Genomic DNA, 19,173 nt, shown 5'->3' on the forward strand with positions numbered 1-19,173 from the left:
TCGCGTTAGGTAAACAATCGCCCGTCGTTAGTGTTTTGTTGACACCAGAGTTAAAGAAATAATCGATCTGGAAATCACTAATTTTCCTTAATTTTCAAGAAATATGTGGTAACTACGGTATATGTGAGTCGTCAAATCAATAACATACATTATGGATTAATTATACTGAAAAGTACAAGACGTCATGTGGTTTAGTAACCAAATAATAGGAAAAACTCAACTTCGCGTATATCGTTATCTATAAGCCAGCAGACATGACACTATTTCCATCGTTAGATCATAGTTTCAAAATTTTCCTTTACTTTGTTTTCAGTAATTAACCTCATTGTTGTTGTCAGAATACAAGCACATTTATCAAAGTGTACAGTAAGTAATATCGAATTTTACGTGCGTATATACGATCTTTAAGCTGTGAAGTGTAAATATAGTGTGGCTTGTATTGAAAGAGTTGAGTCTTGGTTCATGTGAGTTCTCATGTATCGGTCAGTGCGCGATAACTTTTTTAGTGGCATGTAGATTTTGAAAATATAGAGTGCCACTGCTTTGAACAGTCTTGGGTATAATTAAAGAATAGGGTGTCTAAAAATGAATCTATGATATAAAATATGAATAAATATAAGTGAGTAATAATAATAATAATAATGTATATATATAAATATTATAGTGAGTATAATATCTTACCTTAATATAGATGAGACCAGTGTATTCTTTGCCACTTACTAAGAATTGCTAAGGTAGTGATAGTTCATATATGATCATGAATGCTCGAGCAATGACCTCTACATCGGAATTTCGTATGAGAAAGAGTGTTGTGCAGAAATGGCCGATTATATTTCCACTCCGTAGCTTGATGATCAACCGTAATCGTGCGTATTAACTGCCTATCTGGTCTGAAGTGAGTGCCGTTTATGTAGTAAATGTTTTTGGATCGTTTAAAAGTAACTACAGAGCTACTGTATATAGCTGTTTCACAATTGGTGCAGTTTGATTATACTCGTCCAGTCTTACACTAGCGATAATACTTGGTTGCTTTGAGATTTTTCTTTCCAACGTCGCTTTACTAAGCCGAGTTCGTAACTGTTCATAGAGGTGATGGGATGAGTAAGAGTAAATAGTATAGTAGATTTATTACAGTAGAGTCTCATTATCCCGTACCAGACTCCAATGTTTCCTCCCTCTTTTTCTTTTCCTTTATTGTATAACTATTTTGGAACCGCGAGTGCAAGGATAGCGGCCTTGTGGGATTGGGAGCAGTAGCAAGAATTTGCCAAACAACTTGCTAGTACAAAATTATTTGATTTAATTTTTTTAACTTTGGCAAACCCCAGTTAGGATTTTCTTTGTTTCATCGACTTCTACGCTATTTCTTCATATTTTAATCTGAGTTCTTCTGTTTTTCTGAGAGGTCGGATATTTTATTTTTAGAAATTTCTAAATTAAGAGACCACACCTACCTTCCGGTATTTCCGGGGTCTTCAAGAGCTTGGCCGGATACAGTGAGAAGAGGGATTTCCATAAAGCTTCTTTTTGAAAATCCCATTCTGGGCACAGACTTGTTCTCACGCTTATATATATATATATATATATATATATATATTAGGCTTCGCATTTAGTAAGCCACCCCTTTAGGAATATATATATATGGCTCTGAAGTCGACGGATTGTCGCATGTATAAATTCGACCATTTTTCTTTGTAGTATTTAGGGTTCTATCTTATCTTGTTTTTTGGTGCGCCTCTGTTCTCTTCCCTAGCTAAATTTCTATTCTCTTCTCTAAGAGTTTTTTCAACCTTCCCCCCGTTTTAACTTGTCATCTCATAAAACCATTTAACATACCTTATTTGGACTTAAATATTCAATTGAGATATTGCAAGATATAATTCGTGGAGTTATTCACTTTCGTCAGATATCAGGGGACCGTTTTCATTGCATTCGACCCGCTGTAGTTGCGAGCGATCGTTCAGTATACAATTTAACTTTGCTTCCGTTTCCTCTACCATCTTCCGATCAAACTTTACCTTCGTAATACTCATCGTCTCCATTCTTGTCTTGGTACAGTGCCATAGAGATGAATTTTCGTGTAAATGTTTGGGTCCATAAGTGTTTGTTAGAATTTTGAGATTTTAGCATCCGGATGGAAAACTGTAAAATAAATTTTTGTATCGTAGTTCAGTTTACGTACCTGTTTTATGTCTTGAATGTTTCATTAGTTTCAAAACCTTTAAGGATGTAAGCGTTTACAATATTTCATGGTTATTCATTCGTCGTATAATAGAATTTATTTCATTATACATGATGTAATATTGCAAGCTAAAAATTTTATTGAGCGGGGTAATTAATTTGAAATTATGAGATAATAATTAATTATATGTATATTGAATTATAAATATATAATAAATATAAATGTGATATTGAAGGAAAATCGTATAATCGTATCACATTTATCGTTGAAATACGTTGATAAATGTGAATAGAGACTCTTATTATCTACTCCGAGCGGTGACGTTGGTTGCCATAATTTCAAAAAATTCGACAATTATAAAACGTAAATTGGAAATATAACGCCCTGTGTTTAAACCTTATCTTTAGTCTTATAATGTAATTAACTCGTATGTGTATTTTAACATTCAATATTACTTGGCCAATTGCATGTTGCTTGTAAACAAGGCAGGTTATCGTAACCCAAAATTATCATCAAGTCTATCCTGAATCTCATGAATCTGGAATTTTTCCATACATTTGTTTCTTCATTTTCCTTGACATACACAAACTTTTGAAACCCGAATATTGTGTCATCGTATTAATTGTGGTCTTGGTGAGAAAGTGAGTAACAACTTCTGTAATCTCATACCAATTATCTTTCGACAGAGGTAACATAATCTCTACGAATTTACGAAATTTTAGTTTCTTTAAATCGTACTAATATGACTGCGAGTGTATGAGTGTAAGTGCATATAATATGACAATAATTTAAGAGATATTGTTAATTAAGTAATAAACAAAGTAATGGAATGAGTGATTCAGTGAAATCGAAAGCCAATGACAGAACATTTTTTCGTTATTAATTTACGAATCTATAAATTATATAAATAAGTAAGTCTATATACTGGGTGTGTGATAGTTGCACATAAATAAATATTATTGCATGTGTATATCCGAATAAATACGAATTACATGCATGGACGCCAAATAGGTGCAGTATCGACACGTGAAACAAAATGTTATCAGAAACGACGAGAAAGACTCGTTTGACAATTAATATACGAGATACAATTGATGTTACTAATGTCTAATCTATATATTTTATTTTTTCTTTCTCCTTTCTAACATTAAATTTATATTGACATAACTTAATATCCGATGTTTAATGATATAAAAATATGTATAGTTATTTGCATGTAACTAATGTCTTCTTTGTGCTTATTCTTAATAGGTGTAATAAATGTTACCAAACCGTAGATAGGTTATAGTTTCCTTCCAAGCAAATCTTAACCTATTTACCTCATCAATACATTGTCCTGTATGTTTGTGTGTGTGAATGAGTGATAACTTTAGCTTTAAGTGGTAATCCCTAATGTCGGTCTAGAATAATAACATTTCTTATGTATGTGTATGACTATGACATGTGTATATTGATTCATGATCGAGGTCATGAAGGATAACTAATTGTAAATAAATCCAAATCGGCTCTGAAAGGCAAGCCGAAATAACAGAATAAGTTGGGATAACCATAATCTTTTCAAGAATTTCAAGAAGTCCGATTTGTGGAAAACATGTGTATCACTTTGATTTCTTTCTTTCCTTGGCAAACTCAAACGTGTGTTCGACCTCCACTATGTACAATCAGTTACTGGAGGAAAGTTATTTAATACTCAGAAATAACAGATAAACGAGTAAATTAATACTTCTCATCATCTGGGCTAGGTCAGGGTAACTCCAACTTGTGCAATTACCTGGATCCAGGTTAGAGTAGTGTGAGGGAACATGTGTCTCGTCAGGAACAGTTCAGAATGGATTCTCGAACAAAAGTACGTTCTAATATCTGTTTAAGCTTCCTTACTATATTTCTATAATTATCCAGTATTTCTTCATTTCTATGTTCTTCTTTTCTTCCTCTTCTATCTGCTTCCGTATTAACCATAGACTATCCAACATTCCTTCTCTGCAGCGTTTTCTTCTCGTCTCTCCCGACCTCCAACATGATAGATTTCTTTAGAAGACCTTTCTGACCCTCTTTCTTCCTTTTATGCTTCTTCTTCTTCATCATCATAATCTTCTTCCTCTTCTATCTTCCTCTTGACTTACTATATCTCTTTCTCCATCTTTTCCTATTTCTAAATAAAACTGAAGGAAAGTCGTGACTGGGAGTTGTCGCCATAGGCACGGTCAATAAATTCAATTAGATTTCTCTTCGGAAGTCCGATATTAAATATCTAATAATGAAACATATATAGAACAGAAAAATGAAAATTATTTTAGTTTATTTACTGAATTTACAAATCGAAGTTCAAGTTTGCGACAATTGGAAGCGTCATGTCACTTACTCACTTACTTTTGTTTCCCAATCACGACGTTCTTCTCCTTCAGGTAACTGATCCTACCTGGCAGGCCGTTCGTACTATGCGGGTGTAGGTGCAGCGAAGGAGAATGCACGCAGAGAATAGCTACACAATTTTTGCTGAAGCTAGTAATGAGTAAAGGTTTCTGCTGTGTTAAGATGTCGAAGATCTCAAGAATGCGAAACAGACTGCGGGCAAAGAAGCTTGTGGATTTTTCTAAATACACAAAATTCTCAGAAACTTTTATCATTGAAAGAAGATACTAAAGTATAAAATTATTAATATATAAAGTAAATTAGTTTATAATAACTAGGGCTACCACCAGTAGGCCCGGTAGCCCACAAAATACGCCACTGAAATGCCCATCGTGACTTCCTATAGGTTTATTTTTAATAGGCTAAGGATATTTAGGCACTTTAAGCAGAAACGTAGATACAAAATTCAGTAAAACAGTAGCTTTCATTCTGGAAATTACGTTCTCCAAGATGCTTCTTGCAATGGGCGACCAATCACATAAAAAATGCTTGATATTCTGGCAAATGTTGAGCAAGACTGGCATGTAAACAGTTATGACATCGCTAATGACCTAAACATCCTTCGCCAAAGAGTGTTAAATCATTTGGAGAACGCTGGCTGAAAAGTGTTTTTATCCCTTGGTTGTGTGCATCCCGCCTTACTTTGTTGAATTTCTGGTTGCAGTATATTTTAGGACATGCCTTTTCTCATTTGGCGTTGCAGAAATTGTTTGATTTTTTAAATTAACTAATTAATACTTTTTTAATTTTTTTAATTATGTGTAAACCTTCCTTGGGAATAGTTCATTCGATTAGTGAAAACCGCATCGGAATATGACCAACAGTTCTCGAGATAATCGCGTATAGCCGTACATGCATACAAACGTGCACACATACAGCTCAAACTGTGGACTTTGTGGTGGACAAACACCGTGCGCGTGGATTTTCTCGGGGCTCTCCCGTTTCCTCCCACTTTCTTCATTCCACCATTTCACTGTCTCCTTTAGCCTAACCGGCATAACTGTGGGACGTTAAACTTAAAGATTTCATTTCATTTTTCATTTTCATACAGCTCAAACTGAGAACCTCCATTTTTTTTTAAATCTATTAAAAACCTTGTAACTTTTCTTCACTTTTCACCAAGCACTGTATTCTGCTATTCGTAAAATATACTTACTTTTCATACGCTACCTTTAAATAAATTATTTTCAGCTTTTCTTCTATTGTGTGTTTTTCACTTGATGCTTGAAGTCATTGTTACTTTGACTGAAGCCATTGTACCCAGTCAAGCACAATCGTAGCTAGAAAATTTAAAACTATAGAACATCAGGTTTCCAGGAGTTTTAATGTGTACACACAGCAATTCTCAAAGATATTGCAAATGCGAAATGTACACATAAAAAAGTTGGAAGTTCAACTAGATACCGGGGGACGTATTTGTACCCATAATATCAAAAATTCCGCGTTATTTTCAGGCAGAACATAAGGAGCTTCTACTGCACAGGTATTTTAAATATGTAATTTCATAAATATCAAAAACCTTCCAAAAGCTATGACTGAGGTTTTGTTTGGTGCATTTATGTTCTTTGAATGTAGTCTGTACTATACTACTGAAAAAATTAATCTTCAAGTTGGAGAAGTGTACAGCTAAATGCTATTGTAATATATGTATTATCCTCGCTGTAGAAGACAATTACTATATTTATGTAGACACAAATACTAATGCGTGATTCTGTTGTAACATTGAACTTCGCCTTTTAGGGAACGGAAGAGTAACTTCCAAGATAATGGAGTTTGTGGAGAGTACGTGATGACAGGTAGATGCGATATCATCTTGGGTTTTCCCCTTGCTTTCAATAGAATTGTTTCATCCTACAAATTCGTTTGCAAACCTTCATTTCCCTCCATCATGTATTATGTCATTGGATTCTTTGTTGTTAGATCACTTGTCACTTCATAATTGTAGAATATTTATGATCATGTACTGGGTGTTCCAAAAGTCAGAAATCATTAGGTGTTTTATACAACATTTTCGAAAGAGGTGTCCCGAAAGTCAGAAATCACTAGGCGTTTTATATGTAGAATACGCTCGAAAGTACTGGGTGTCCCAAAAGTCAGAAACCATTACACATTTCATTGAACATGTTCAAAACTACTGGGTGTTCCGAAAGTCAGAAATTATTTGGAGATTTTTTACATGTTCGAACGTCCTGAATACTCGAAAAGCTAGTAATCATTAGTTCTCTTATTTACCATATTTGAACGTGCTGAGTGTAGCAAACATCAGAAACCATTATGCACTTCATAGAACATGTCTGAAAGTACTGGGCGTCCCAAAAGTTAGAAATTATAAGGCGTTTTATAGAACATATTCGAACGTGCTAAGTATCCTAAAAGTCAGAAATCATTAGGCGTTTTATTAGACATGTTCGAAAGTATAAGTGTTTTAAAAGTCAAAAGTCATTAGAGGTTTTATAGAACACGTTTGAAAATAAGCAATTGATTTCCTTACATTCCTCGCTGATTTAAATCCATCAATTATATCAGAATGATCTAGACGTGTTTTTCTTTCATCTACAAGAAAGAGAGAAAAATAAGGAAGTTAAATTATAATTTAAAACTTTTGCGAAACTTCTTACTAAAACGTAGGTGAACTTCCAGAACTGATATTTAGGCTTCCAATCTGTGCTATGCATAGTTGTCGGAAATCTTATAGAACGGCTTTGCCCGTAGTCCGACCGTCCGTCGTCGACAGGTATCAGTGCAAAAACGGTAAGAGATACCGATATGCGGTTTTTTGTAATTGATTCAGCATCCCAAAGGTACGTTCCATCTCCTCCGTGAAAAATCTATTCAAATCGAAAGTGCTCCAAATGAGCCATTTCCGGTTTCAACGTGTATCGGCATAGAACGAAAACTGTAACATAATAAGATCTTTCTTTTTCTTTCTTTCTTTTTTCTTTTTTCTTTCTTTCTTTTTTTTTTTTTTTTTGCAAACGATTCAACGTTTCAAGAGAACATATTATGAATATGCGCAATAGTCTACCAAAACCAAACGTGGTTCAAATATATTACTATTTCCGGTTTCAATACCAATTGCAACGTTCATCGCCATAAAATGAAATTGGTAACATAGTGAGAAGCGGGTTTTTGCCAATGGTTCAACTTCTTTTTGTTCTTTTCTTTTCTTTTCTTTTTTTACGGCATTTTCGACAAATATTAGTGATGAATCGAAATCAGCCATCATTCACTCCTCTATTTTCTTACGTGCCTGATCTTCGTTAGTGTTTATTTTTCATTCATCATTCTCCGTTTCTCGAAGACATGTTTCTAAGCCTAATGTATCGAAATAAGAATTTCTATTATTTTCTTTTTGTTTGAAGGATCCTCTTCCTTGTTCTTTTCTGTTCGTTCTCTTTCTAAATCACTTCCTCTTCCTCCCTTCATTTTGATTATTTTGATGTTCATCCAGATTTGCTTTCTTGGGTCTTTCTTGTAGGCTCGAAGTTCGTAACTGCTCTTTTTCTTCTGACTAAAATATTCACATAACTTTTCTCAGAAAATCTTGGTAGATGTCTATCTTCGGCCATTTTGAATCGTTCATTTAACACCCGGGGAAGGTGGGACCTTCCCCTCAGAACTTATATTTACTAATTTTGCGCCAAGAATTACAAACGGTTAAGGGTTATGTATATATAAAAAGTTATGTACGGCAGGCTACAACACATTGTTCTATATCGTTGTCAAATAGTTTATTCCCAAACCTCGGCATAAACGTTTCATTTACAAGTCTTTTTTAAGTGTGGTCATGCATTGTTGAACGTGGTATATTCACTTAAGTTGCTCGTTTGTGAAGCTATTTAGTTGGAGACATCCCATTTAACAGAGCGACGGTAAAACGTTGTCTCATACGTCTTTACGCTGCCTGTCTTTGTTAAGTAAATGTCATTACTCCCAATGAAGCAAGTTGCTTTATGAGATGTGTCCTTGTCAAAGCGATCTCTAAACGGAATCATTGTTTAACCTGTGTGTGGTCGTTCGTGTACCCACATACATGCAACTAACATTCCTTCAAATGTGTAACTGCAACCACTCACATCAAACATGGTTTCACAACTAAAATTATACACGTATCCTTGAACGTAGGGATACCGGACATTGCTGTCTGTGATCAAAGAAACTTTGTTTCAAATACCACAACTAAAATGACAGTAACGTCGTTCTCTTTGGTAATCAAACTTAGGGTAGGAGACTTTTCGAACGCCCTGTATATGTAATAGAATAAAAAATTCAAAGGTGGCTAAGTAATATTGTGCAACTATTATCTTAACTAAATTATATAATTTCGTGATGTAATATACAGTATCTATTTCTTCCCCGACATAGAAGGCACTGAATAAAATCAAAAACTTCTACCTGAAATATCGACATACAACTGAAGAAAACTTAAGTCTGGAGCTTAAGAGCACGTTTATCAACTCAAAATCGCCACATCTGAGAATCATAATGACAGGTATACCAATCCATAGTGCTAGTTACTTATTCCACAAAGATCAACGTTATTCCTGCAACGTACGGAAAGTTATAACAAATTAAACGGGCGATTCTGGCTTGACGTGAAGCTAGAATCACTACTTTCTCAAAATAACTTTGAGGTGAACCATAAAGTTGCCAGTTGTTAGTGCTACGTACGCAAAGTTACTAATAAGTTAAAGTGGTGATTCTGGCTTGAGGTCAAGCTAGAATTGCCACTTGCTCAAAATAACTTTGAGAAGAATAATAAAGATACTAATCTTAGTGCTACGTTAATGCTATAAGCACAAGATTAGTACTGTTAAGTACGGAAAGTTAATAACAAATTAAAGTGGCGATTGTGGCTTGTTGTCAAGCTAGAATAGCCAATTTTTCGAAATAACTTTAACGAGAACAAAAAGAAAGACAAAAAAGAAACCAACGCTAATGTAGCACTAATGATTGACACTCTATTTGTTATCTACAAATTGATTTTGTAAAAATAATGATTAATCCACATCAAGCTAAAATCTCCACTTTAATTTGTTAATAATACATAAGAACACTAACTTCGTTCTTGTACCCCTAATCAGCACTCACGTAGCACTATAGCACTGCCAACAAGAGGTGGTCTCTGACGTTTCTTACCACATGCGGTGGGACATTGCAGCCCCTACTTTGATACCAGTGTTACCAACCACGATCACTCTGTCTTATACCATTAATTAAATTGACACTACAGTTGCACCGAAAAAACCCTTGACACGCGAGTAGTGACAATGTCACTGCGAGCTGTCAGAGACGTTCTTTTACTGGACGCACTATAACAATTGAGATCGTATAATTCCTTATAGAAAAAATGGTGTTTTTACCTTAACGTCAAGCCAGAAACACCATTTTAATTTACCAATAATTTTAGCACGTTTAGTTTTCGAACGTAGAGACATTGTGATTGTAGTAATAACCTGCACTAACATAGCACTAAACATTGAGACCCATTTTTGTCTCCTCAAAGTTACTTTTTAAAAAGTGGCGATTCCAGCTTAGTCTTGAGACAGAATCGACACTTTAATTTGGTTAAAAAAAAAAAACTGTACAAAACAACACTAACGTTGTTCTTGTATAGCTCTAGCCTAGCACTATCGAGTGATATAAATTTCGTTATGATTTTCGTATGTGGTACTTAATGAACGTCTTAAGTAAGAGGTTAAGTGTGGCGTTGTATAGGTGTGAGGCATGGACTCTAGAAGAAGGAAAAAAAGCAGAGAATAGAAAGCTTCGAAATGTGGGGTTTCGGTCATCATCGGTGATAATTGACAATGCTATTACCATGTACTTACACATTGAAATGCAGGTATTATAAACTTTGTAGTCTCACTTATCAGTACGTTAACAATTTGACTAAGACAGATAAGATAATCTGTTGACACCATCTTGGGATTAAATTGTGCACATCGTTCATTATGAACACAATGGTTTATCAAATTTGATAGTGTTAATGGAATCCAAAATCAAATTCGAACCGAAAAGATGTACAAGTTTACGTTAAGACTTAGCTTCGAATGAAGTATAGCATTCCCAAAACCAATGTTTAACGTAGGATTTGAAAATGTTAAGCATTGCACAGTACATTCGTCTGAGCGAGCTTCCAAATTTATCGTACGCGCGTGAATAACTCATTAGCTGGAAAACTCTTGTGGAACGGATTTGCACACCACCCACTGCGGAGTATAACGTTAGAGTCTATTAGTTCTATTCATGAGCAGATATTTTTGAACGTCAAAATTATTTGATCTACCGTATCCTTTAAGAATGGCTATGTACGAGTATAAAGTTGCAATCTTTCACGTTTCTGGCAACCGCACTCAGCTCAATTTTGCGTCTCATTTTTTTAAAAACCAAATTTGTTACTTACATGCGCGTGAATATTTCAGCGATATTCTGAAAAATAAGTTTCATTTCGAGTTTCATTAGTCTTATACTGTGCTTTCTAACTTGTTGCTTGTTCAAACGGTTGAACTGAAAGAAGCAATTATACCAGTAAGTGGCTACGGCTTTCCAAATATTATTATGCTCGTTGATCTGCATTGTCATTTATGAATAAGGAAAACCAAATAAGGCCCTCAAAGGAGAAATCTAGCACATGAGAGTTGGTGGATTCATGTTACGAAAAACATCAAAGAATTCTATGAAAGGAATGGCAACCTGCTCAGAAGAGACCAGACGGCATATACTACCTTTTCGTCAACACAACTACATTATATATATATATATATATATATATATATATATATATATATATATATATATATATATATATATATATTTCCTTGTACTCATTTCTTTCTCAAAGGATTTTTTCTCTTTTTTTTCTGTAACAGAGTTTTCGTGCGTCTGGGAGAATCCAATTTATTTCGTGACGACGACGGAGCGAATCCTGTGGATGTGGGCGTTATTCAAGTATCTCCGCATCCTGCTTACCAAAGGAACCCCCAAATTGTCAACGACATTGGCATTATTCATCTCCAGGAACCTGTTACATTTACAGGTAAGAGAAGGCAAAATAAATAAAAAAAAGTATATAAATCTCATTAGTTTGCAAAGCTTTAAGTAAAGGCCTGATATGAATAAATATTTATTCACTGACCGTCTTTACGTAATTTTCTTGTGGTTGTGTTGATGTGTTCACATGCCAAGAACCTGGCTGTACATAATGTCTGAATTTCGTTGTGGTGTTGGGGCTAACTTGATAAAGAATATGATCTGAAATATGTTTCTTAAAATAACTAAATTCATTAATATATTCTTTCCACAACTCTAAATAGTCAAACAAAATGAATTCGAAAATTTTTCTATGCTTAAGACTAATTATTGAATGTTTAATATTTATTCACAATTTTTCAAAACCATACAGAATACCTTTTTAACCTAATGACCCATTTGCCTCACTAGATCAACTGTTGTCCCATATAAAGTGTTGTTTGTTCCTTATTGAAACTTAGTATATCTTTTCTGCACCGAGGCTATGTGAGACGAGGACCTACACTTTAAGGTGGAATTCGAACCACCTTAATAGGTCCAAACGTCATTGCTCTCCCACCCTTAATTGAACTCTTAAACCAAAGGCGGGCGGGTTAATCACTAGACGAGCGGAAAGGGCTGAAAGTGTCTACGTTGCGTTAATATAACCTATACTCTGTGGTATTAAAGAACATGAAGAGCCATGACAGCGACAATAATTTTAATGGTATGTTGTATTGTCAGCCCATCGCCTCCTATCGCCGTTATTCCTCTTAACCTTTGGAACACCAGGATGGGTCAATTACATTTTTGACCCATGTAAATTTTTCGTGTAAGATTGAAGTTGTTTTGCCAGAATAACTAACTAACTCTATGGCCTATGGAACCCGGAGGTTCAATGCCGCATTCACAAAACCCCTCCATTAACTTAAATCCTTAGCCAACTGGATCTAGTTTCTACTTTGTATTCCTATTTCTGCGAGATCGATCTTAATATTGTTCTCCATATGCGCCTAGGTCTTCCTAATGGTCGTTTTCCGATTCGTCTTCCAGTTAAGACTTTGAAAGCGTTCATACTTTCTTCCATCCTGGTTACATGATCTACCTACCTAAGCCTTCTAGATTTGACGACCCTAACAATGTTTAATTTTTAATTGCTGCAAACGTAAACTTTTAATTGGCTCAAAAATTTACGTTTACAGCAATTAAAAATTTACTTTTTAGAGCCAATTAAAAGTTTATGTTTTGCAAGGAAAAAATAGGCGTGTCTTGCATCCAGATTGTATATAAGCTGTCAAAATTGGATATTTCTCTCATAATGTGTCTAAGGAAGGCTATGTTACATAGCCGAAACTGTAACACAAATATATAACTTAAAATATATACACTGCTTTGGTCAGTTGGAGTTTTATTATTAATCTTGAATTTTCCAAAGCTACAATGAATAATATACAGTTTCAAATAGAATCCAAACCTCTGTGATACGTCCAATACTTTCCCATTGGAAGTCAAACCCGAAACTACGTGTGAGGTTATTATATGCCAGACTCCCCCTTAAAATAACATTTTCAGATTTCACATAAATATGTATACTATCTCAACAATTTCTTAATTGCACAGCTACAAAATATAATTCATGTAATTAAAACTTTTACAAAACCAATTACGGAAATACAGTATTGGTTCCCCTGAAAACTGGAGGAAAAGATTCGAGTAAATTTTGCCTCGGAATGCAAAAGCAGGTTGGGAATCCGAATGCCCAGCATGTTTTTCATATGTGTTTATGCATACGCCCGTACGTTTAGGCCATCCCGTGCACTTTGTTGTCGTTCAGTTCGTTGTCAGAAGCTGCAGAGAAAGAATCTTCTGTGATTTTCACTGGTAATTTTATGCTTTTATGCCTGTTTAGTGTTATTTTCTTTTTCTAAAAAATAATAACAACTTAGTGCACTCGCCAGGGTCCTGAAAAGTTTATTTTTATTCAGATTATTATTCGACTTCCAAACTATGCTATGCGTAAGTGTCGAAAGGCTTATAGAACGGCTTTGTCCATTCATTTGTAAAAATAAAAATGGTAAGAGATATCAATATGCGTTTTTTTTCTTTTTGCAATCGATTTAGCGCCCTAAGGATAGGTTCCATCTTCTTAGTTGACTTGCAATTCAAACCGGAAGTGGTTCAAGTTAGTCACTTCTGTTTTCAGTGTTTTTCATGATAGAAAGAAAGCGGTAAAACAGATAGCGAGAAGCGTTTTTTCGCCAACGGTTGAGCGTCTCAAGGCAACAGTAGATAGCGGCAAGCGCTTTTATGCAATCGATTCAGTGTCTCAAAAGAGCATATCGTCACAACCTGCAACACTCTACTATAACCGGCAGTTCCTGAAATTTAACATCCCGGTTTAGATATTGATTTTCATAGGGCCAAAACGGTAAGAGATATCAAGATGTAGTTTTCTGCAATTGACTCAGCGTTCCAAGAATGGGTTTCACCTCTTTCGTTAACCCCCTATTCGAACCGGAAGTAGTTCAAATATACTATTTCTGGTTTCATTATTTATTAACTAAAAAACAAAAGTGGTTATTAGATAGAGACAAGCTATTTTCTGCAAACGATTCAGGATTTTAAAACAACATATCATTATAACCCGTAACACACTACGAAAACCGGAAGTGGTTGAAACTAACAATTTCCATTTTCAAGCTTTATTGCCATAGAACAAAAACATTAAGTGATAGCGAGTAATGGTTTTTGATATGGATTCAGCGTCTAAGGAACAGGTTCCATCTTTGGTCTTATTAATCTACTGCAACCAATAGTTATAGATGTACTACTTCAAGTTTGAGTATTGAATTCACGTAGTTCGGGAGTCTTCTGTAGTTTCACACTGTGAAACGAAACGCACTTGTTATTTGTTAATATTTCATCTTAAAATGCACTCAATTTACTGTTAAAATCATTTTAAAATGTCGAGTTCATGAGACTCACGAACGCATGAATTCAGTTTCTTTTATTATAAAGGAGAAACATTGTCTTGGAACTCACACAGTGTTCTGGAATGGATTAAGTTCGTATTCCAAGATATTTAGTTGCTTTCTTCCGCGCTTACAGCTGCATGTGTTCTGTTTATTTTCTTGGATGGTTGAGTTGGGATTTATACCGGTATTTAATATTGAAGTTGAAGGAGTTGTCTGTATCCAAAAGCGAGAACATTTCACCATTTTACTAAAACCCTGTCCAACTATTTGTAAAGTCCGGAAGAGAGGACATGTTCAATTAAGAAGAACGTTTGGTAACCCTAACCTGGTGCATAAAAGGGACTGAATAAGCTATAAATTCCCCAATACTGCAAGACACAACGTCTATGTAGTATTGAACTTGTGGTATTCTTCGCCCGAAAGCACGATACATAATTGTTAAGCACTGCCACCTGCATTTTCGAAAAAAAAAAAAATGTTTTACAATGTCTTGTGGGGGGAGGGGAAACGGGGCCCGGTGGACCCTCACGTGGGTGTGCCCCGCTATTTACTATTGAGAGAAAATATGATTACAGTTGCTATCAGTGGTTGCTTACGCAGCTTTTAAATAGTTTCTTTAAAATGGAGTCAGTTTTATTGCAGTGACGTATCCTGAAAATCTAAGCGCGTTTACCGTAGCTTATATAGGATAACAAGTTTATAATGCAACAGCATTTGTCGGTAGCCTACGTATTACATTATTATTTTTTTATAATGTATGTATACTGTCTCCGCAATAATCAAGTTGTAAAAGAAGCATTTTACGTGAAGCTTTCCAGGCTGAACTCAGAAAATAAATTCCAAAGGGATGTATCTTTTTTATTAAAAAATGAAAAAAAGAAAAAAACTTGCAACTAACTTAGGATGCAGTTTATATAGTGTAAATTTGACATACTTTTTGTAGGGTTGCTCTCGCAACATCCTCCTTAGATAGACCATGGATACTCTAAACCAGCTATTTCCAACGCCCGGTTCCCCGACCGACTCCGCCCACTGAACCCTTTCATGCGGCCCGTCTGACCCGTGGTATTTAAAATGTATTTCTTACCCAATGTCTTATACTAAATTGCAAATATTTCCAACGCTCAACCGCATAGTGTCTCGTGACCTGGCAACAATGAGGAAACAACACAGAAATGAATGTTTCGCTACATCTCCACTCTTTCCCCTAAGCCCTGTGCTTCGAAAGAAAGTAAGAGCTAGCACAGAGAAAATTCTGTGGTACTAGATTATTCTTTTCTTTTCTTTTTTTTTTTAACTTTAGTAAAATATCGTGGTTACTATTTTTGTGTTCCTGTATTGTTAGTGTACAATGAACGATTTTCTACATTGAATATGGATATTCTTGTGAAAATGTACATTGTCTCGTAAGGCCCTACACCAGTAAGTTCTCTATGGTTGGCCCATATACTGTTCCAACTTGCAAATGCCTGCTCTAAACCTTTTTTCTTCCATTTTATGAATAACATATCAGAATTAATATTACAATTTGAAGATGTACGTTGACGCAGAAACTCTTGAATTCGACATTGAAACTTGAACATACTAATCAGTGTTCGAAGTGGAAAAAATGCAGAGGCAGTATGCTTTATTATGATTTTGACTCGACATACAGTCTATCTAAATGCTGAAATACAGTGAGGATATGTTGTCTAAAAGATTGTATTTCTATTTACATAATGACTTAAAACCACTGGAAAACTTCTCTTTAGTGACGGAAGGGGGTGGGGGGCATGGAGAGACTTTGATCCCTTGCCAACAACTTTCTGAAAAAAAATCCCCTTATGTTGTATTACAAAGAATTATACACGAAAATGCTCAAAAACCGAATTTTTTATTAACAATTTAACGTGGGAAAACTCCCGGATCCCCCACCCGAATGATGGATGTTTCAAACCCCCCAAAGATTCACCCTACAGCAAAGAATCCATAAATTCGCCCATGCTCAAAACACGCCATTTATATGAATTAAGACAAGAAGACGTACACATACATACCAAAGAAACAATTCAATATATCACATCAAAATATAAACTAGGTGAACTCCTTTGAAGACACCTCATTTTAAAAACAAAAGGTAGAAAAAAAGATTTAAATGTCGGTGTTGTCAACTTAGAAATTACTTCCATATAAGAAATAAAATATTTTTACGTGCAAAGCTATTCGTCAATTACAGTGTATAAAAATGGAGTTATTAAATATGTTTCGCATTTACTCTTCCGTTACGTTATGGCTTGGTCACTGAAAAACCAGAGGCGGTATGGTATACCTTCATCACTGAAAAACCAGACGGTATGGCATACCACCGCATATTGTCTCAGTCTCACTTCGACCACCGATACTAATAAAAAAGACTTCTACCACCACTATTCATAGTTAACACAAATTAACAATCACGAGTTCTACTAATGTCACTACTATGGAGAAATTGTCACTTCTTTATTGAAAGGAAATAACCTATTTCGTAGATTTGTACTCTAAGCTGAATTTCTTTTTACCTGAAACGGTATGTATTTGATGGAAATATCCATTTATTTATCAAATCAGAAGCTAAGTTAATGATTTCAGTATCTTAAAAAAAAAAAAATCTCATTGATAGGTTGATTCACGCAACACAAAAGTTATTCAAAAGGTATGCATGTATTTTTATGTATACATTCCCCCTTGGAATTAGAGAAAGTGAATTTGCTTACCTGTAGAAAAGAAATAATAATAATAATAATAATAAAAGCTTCGTACGTGCCTTCCTTCACAAAAAAATGTAATGTTGGATTATAAGTAGATAAAAACGAGGGAGAATCTTCTTTGCAAAATGTAATTTGATTGGGTGCAGGCGCTTTTGAGCGGAAGAGTGAACAGTCTGCGTGCTGACAATTGGAAGCAATCAACCATTGTAATGAAGCTTTTGAATTCATGCTTATTGCTTATACAAAGCGCTCTCTCTATCTCTCTGTAAACTGTGCATCACATAAAGCCACCGACGTTGGCAACTGCCAGCTTTATATTGTATAAAGAGTAGTTTGTTCTAAAAAATATTTTTTAAAAAAACATTACTTCTCTCTTTTGTTGACGAAAATAGTTTGAAAATCATTAGGTTGCACACAAACAACAAAAGTTCGTAGCTCTTTAGCATTTTAAAATCTTTCTCTTTAGACAAGATGAAATATGAAGTAGCTGAGTATACCTGCCCTAAGCAGGCACATCTAGAATGTTTTAGGATTAGGAATTAGATTTCTGGACTTTCGGCATCTATGGCCATGTTAGCCCGTCACATATGAGGGATGACGTCCCTCGGCGATCACACTATCCGAGGAAAGGGAAGGAAGAAAGGATTGGGAAAGGAAGGAAGTGGCCTGGAACCTGTACGTTAGGTACCATCCCGGCATTTGTCTGTTGAGAATGAGGAAAACCCAGGAAAGCCTCACTACTGATGGCTAGCCTGAATGGAAGGTTTTACACTTTTTCGACCGAGTATCCAGAAATTTTTGTTGAGGAAGGGACCAAAATCTGGATTGGATGGTATCCAACCTGAGGACTCCCGTTAGTTGCTGCAGACAAACACAAGTGTAATTTTTTTTGAAGTTACGAAGTTTGGGAGGAGTGTAATATGCCATTACAGTCTAATGAGATTATGTTTTTAATAGGAGGGTGCCCGAAATTTTTTGCACCGACTGTACCTGACGTTTAACAAAAAATTTCTGGCTGTTCATATAATTCGTAATATTGTTCGTTATTCTATTTCAAATTAACATGGAAAACTGTAAAAAATTTATTGGGAATTATAGTTTTGGGAATCAATATCTTTATTTATATTTTAAATTAGTTATAAGTTTTGTATATGGATGTGTAAATGGATTATTACAATTCTTACGGTGTCAGTGCTATCTGAAAATATAGATCCACTATTGGACGGAACTCTTCAGATTAAATAACCAATCTAAAATTCGACAGAATTTTCAGGACCACCCTTCACCTCTCTTTTAGATACCTAGGTCCCTCTAAAAACTAGTTTAATCCAGATTTTACCAAATTTCATTCGTTTCAAAGCCCCACCGCCAAAAATGCTTTGTTTTGATTGGATGATAAACCCACGCTATGATATTAGGGCGCAATTATTCCATTCCATGCCGGGAAGTGTTACTGAAGACACTAGATTCTGATCGTCTAGCTTAAAAGGTCGAAAAGGAGCTAGAAAAGCTGCAAACAAGGTAATATTTGGGATTTTATTAACATGTACAATCACTGGAAGTCTTGAGGAGCCATGAGCTATTAAATTTCATAGTAAAACTGGACTGAAAAGCTGAAATAGGAAGCATAATTTAGTAACGCCATGTTGTGCAGATATAGTTATTGATGGACAGGTTCTGCAAAGTGCATCAGTTCGCGAGTTGTTTTCAGGGATCCACAAACAGTTTCGGAGGAGTAGTGTTTTCTCCCTTAAAATACTTTTATCCTTAAAATTATTCCTTTTCTAGTTACGTAAGGCCTGCCCCACTACTGTTTGTGTTCGTGTATATAGTGGATGTGATTTCTTTTGTATTTAGTCATTAGTAA

At 35.1% G+C, this 19,173-nt stretch overlaps 1 protein-coding gene across 1 annotated transcript in view; it reads left to right on the top strand.

Annotated features, from left to right (window-relative positions):
• The window catches only part of LOC145694964 (venom protease-like), a 186,675-nt gene that overhangs the window by 116,059 nt on the left and 51,443 nt on the right, over window positions 1-19,173 (top strand). Inside the window, exon 4 of the mRNA XM_081771778.1 lies at window positions 11,467-11,633. Within this exon, the coding sequence (XP_081627904.1) occupies window positions 11,467-11,633 (167 nt within the window). The remainder of the gene's footprint in view (window positions 1-11,466; window positions 11,634-19,173) is intronic.

The sequence above is a fragment of the Thermobia domestica genome, chromosome 9 (assembly GCF_964235325.1).
Source record: "Thermobia domestica chromosome 9, izTheDome1.hap1.1, whole genome shotgun sequence".
NCBI classification, from domain to species: domain Eukaryota; kingdom Metazoa; phylum Arthropoda; class Insecta; order Zygentoma; family Lepismatidae; genus Thermobia; species Thermobia domestica.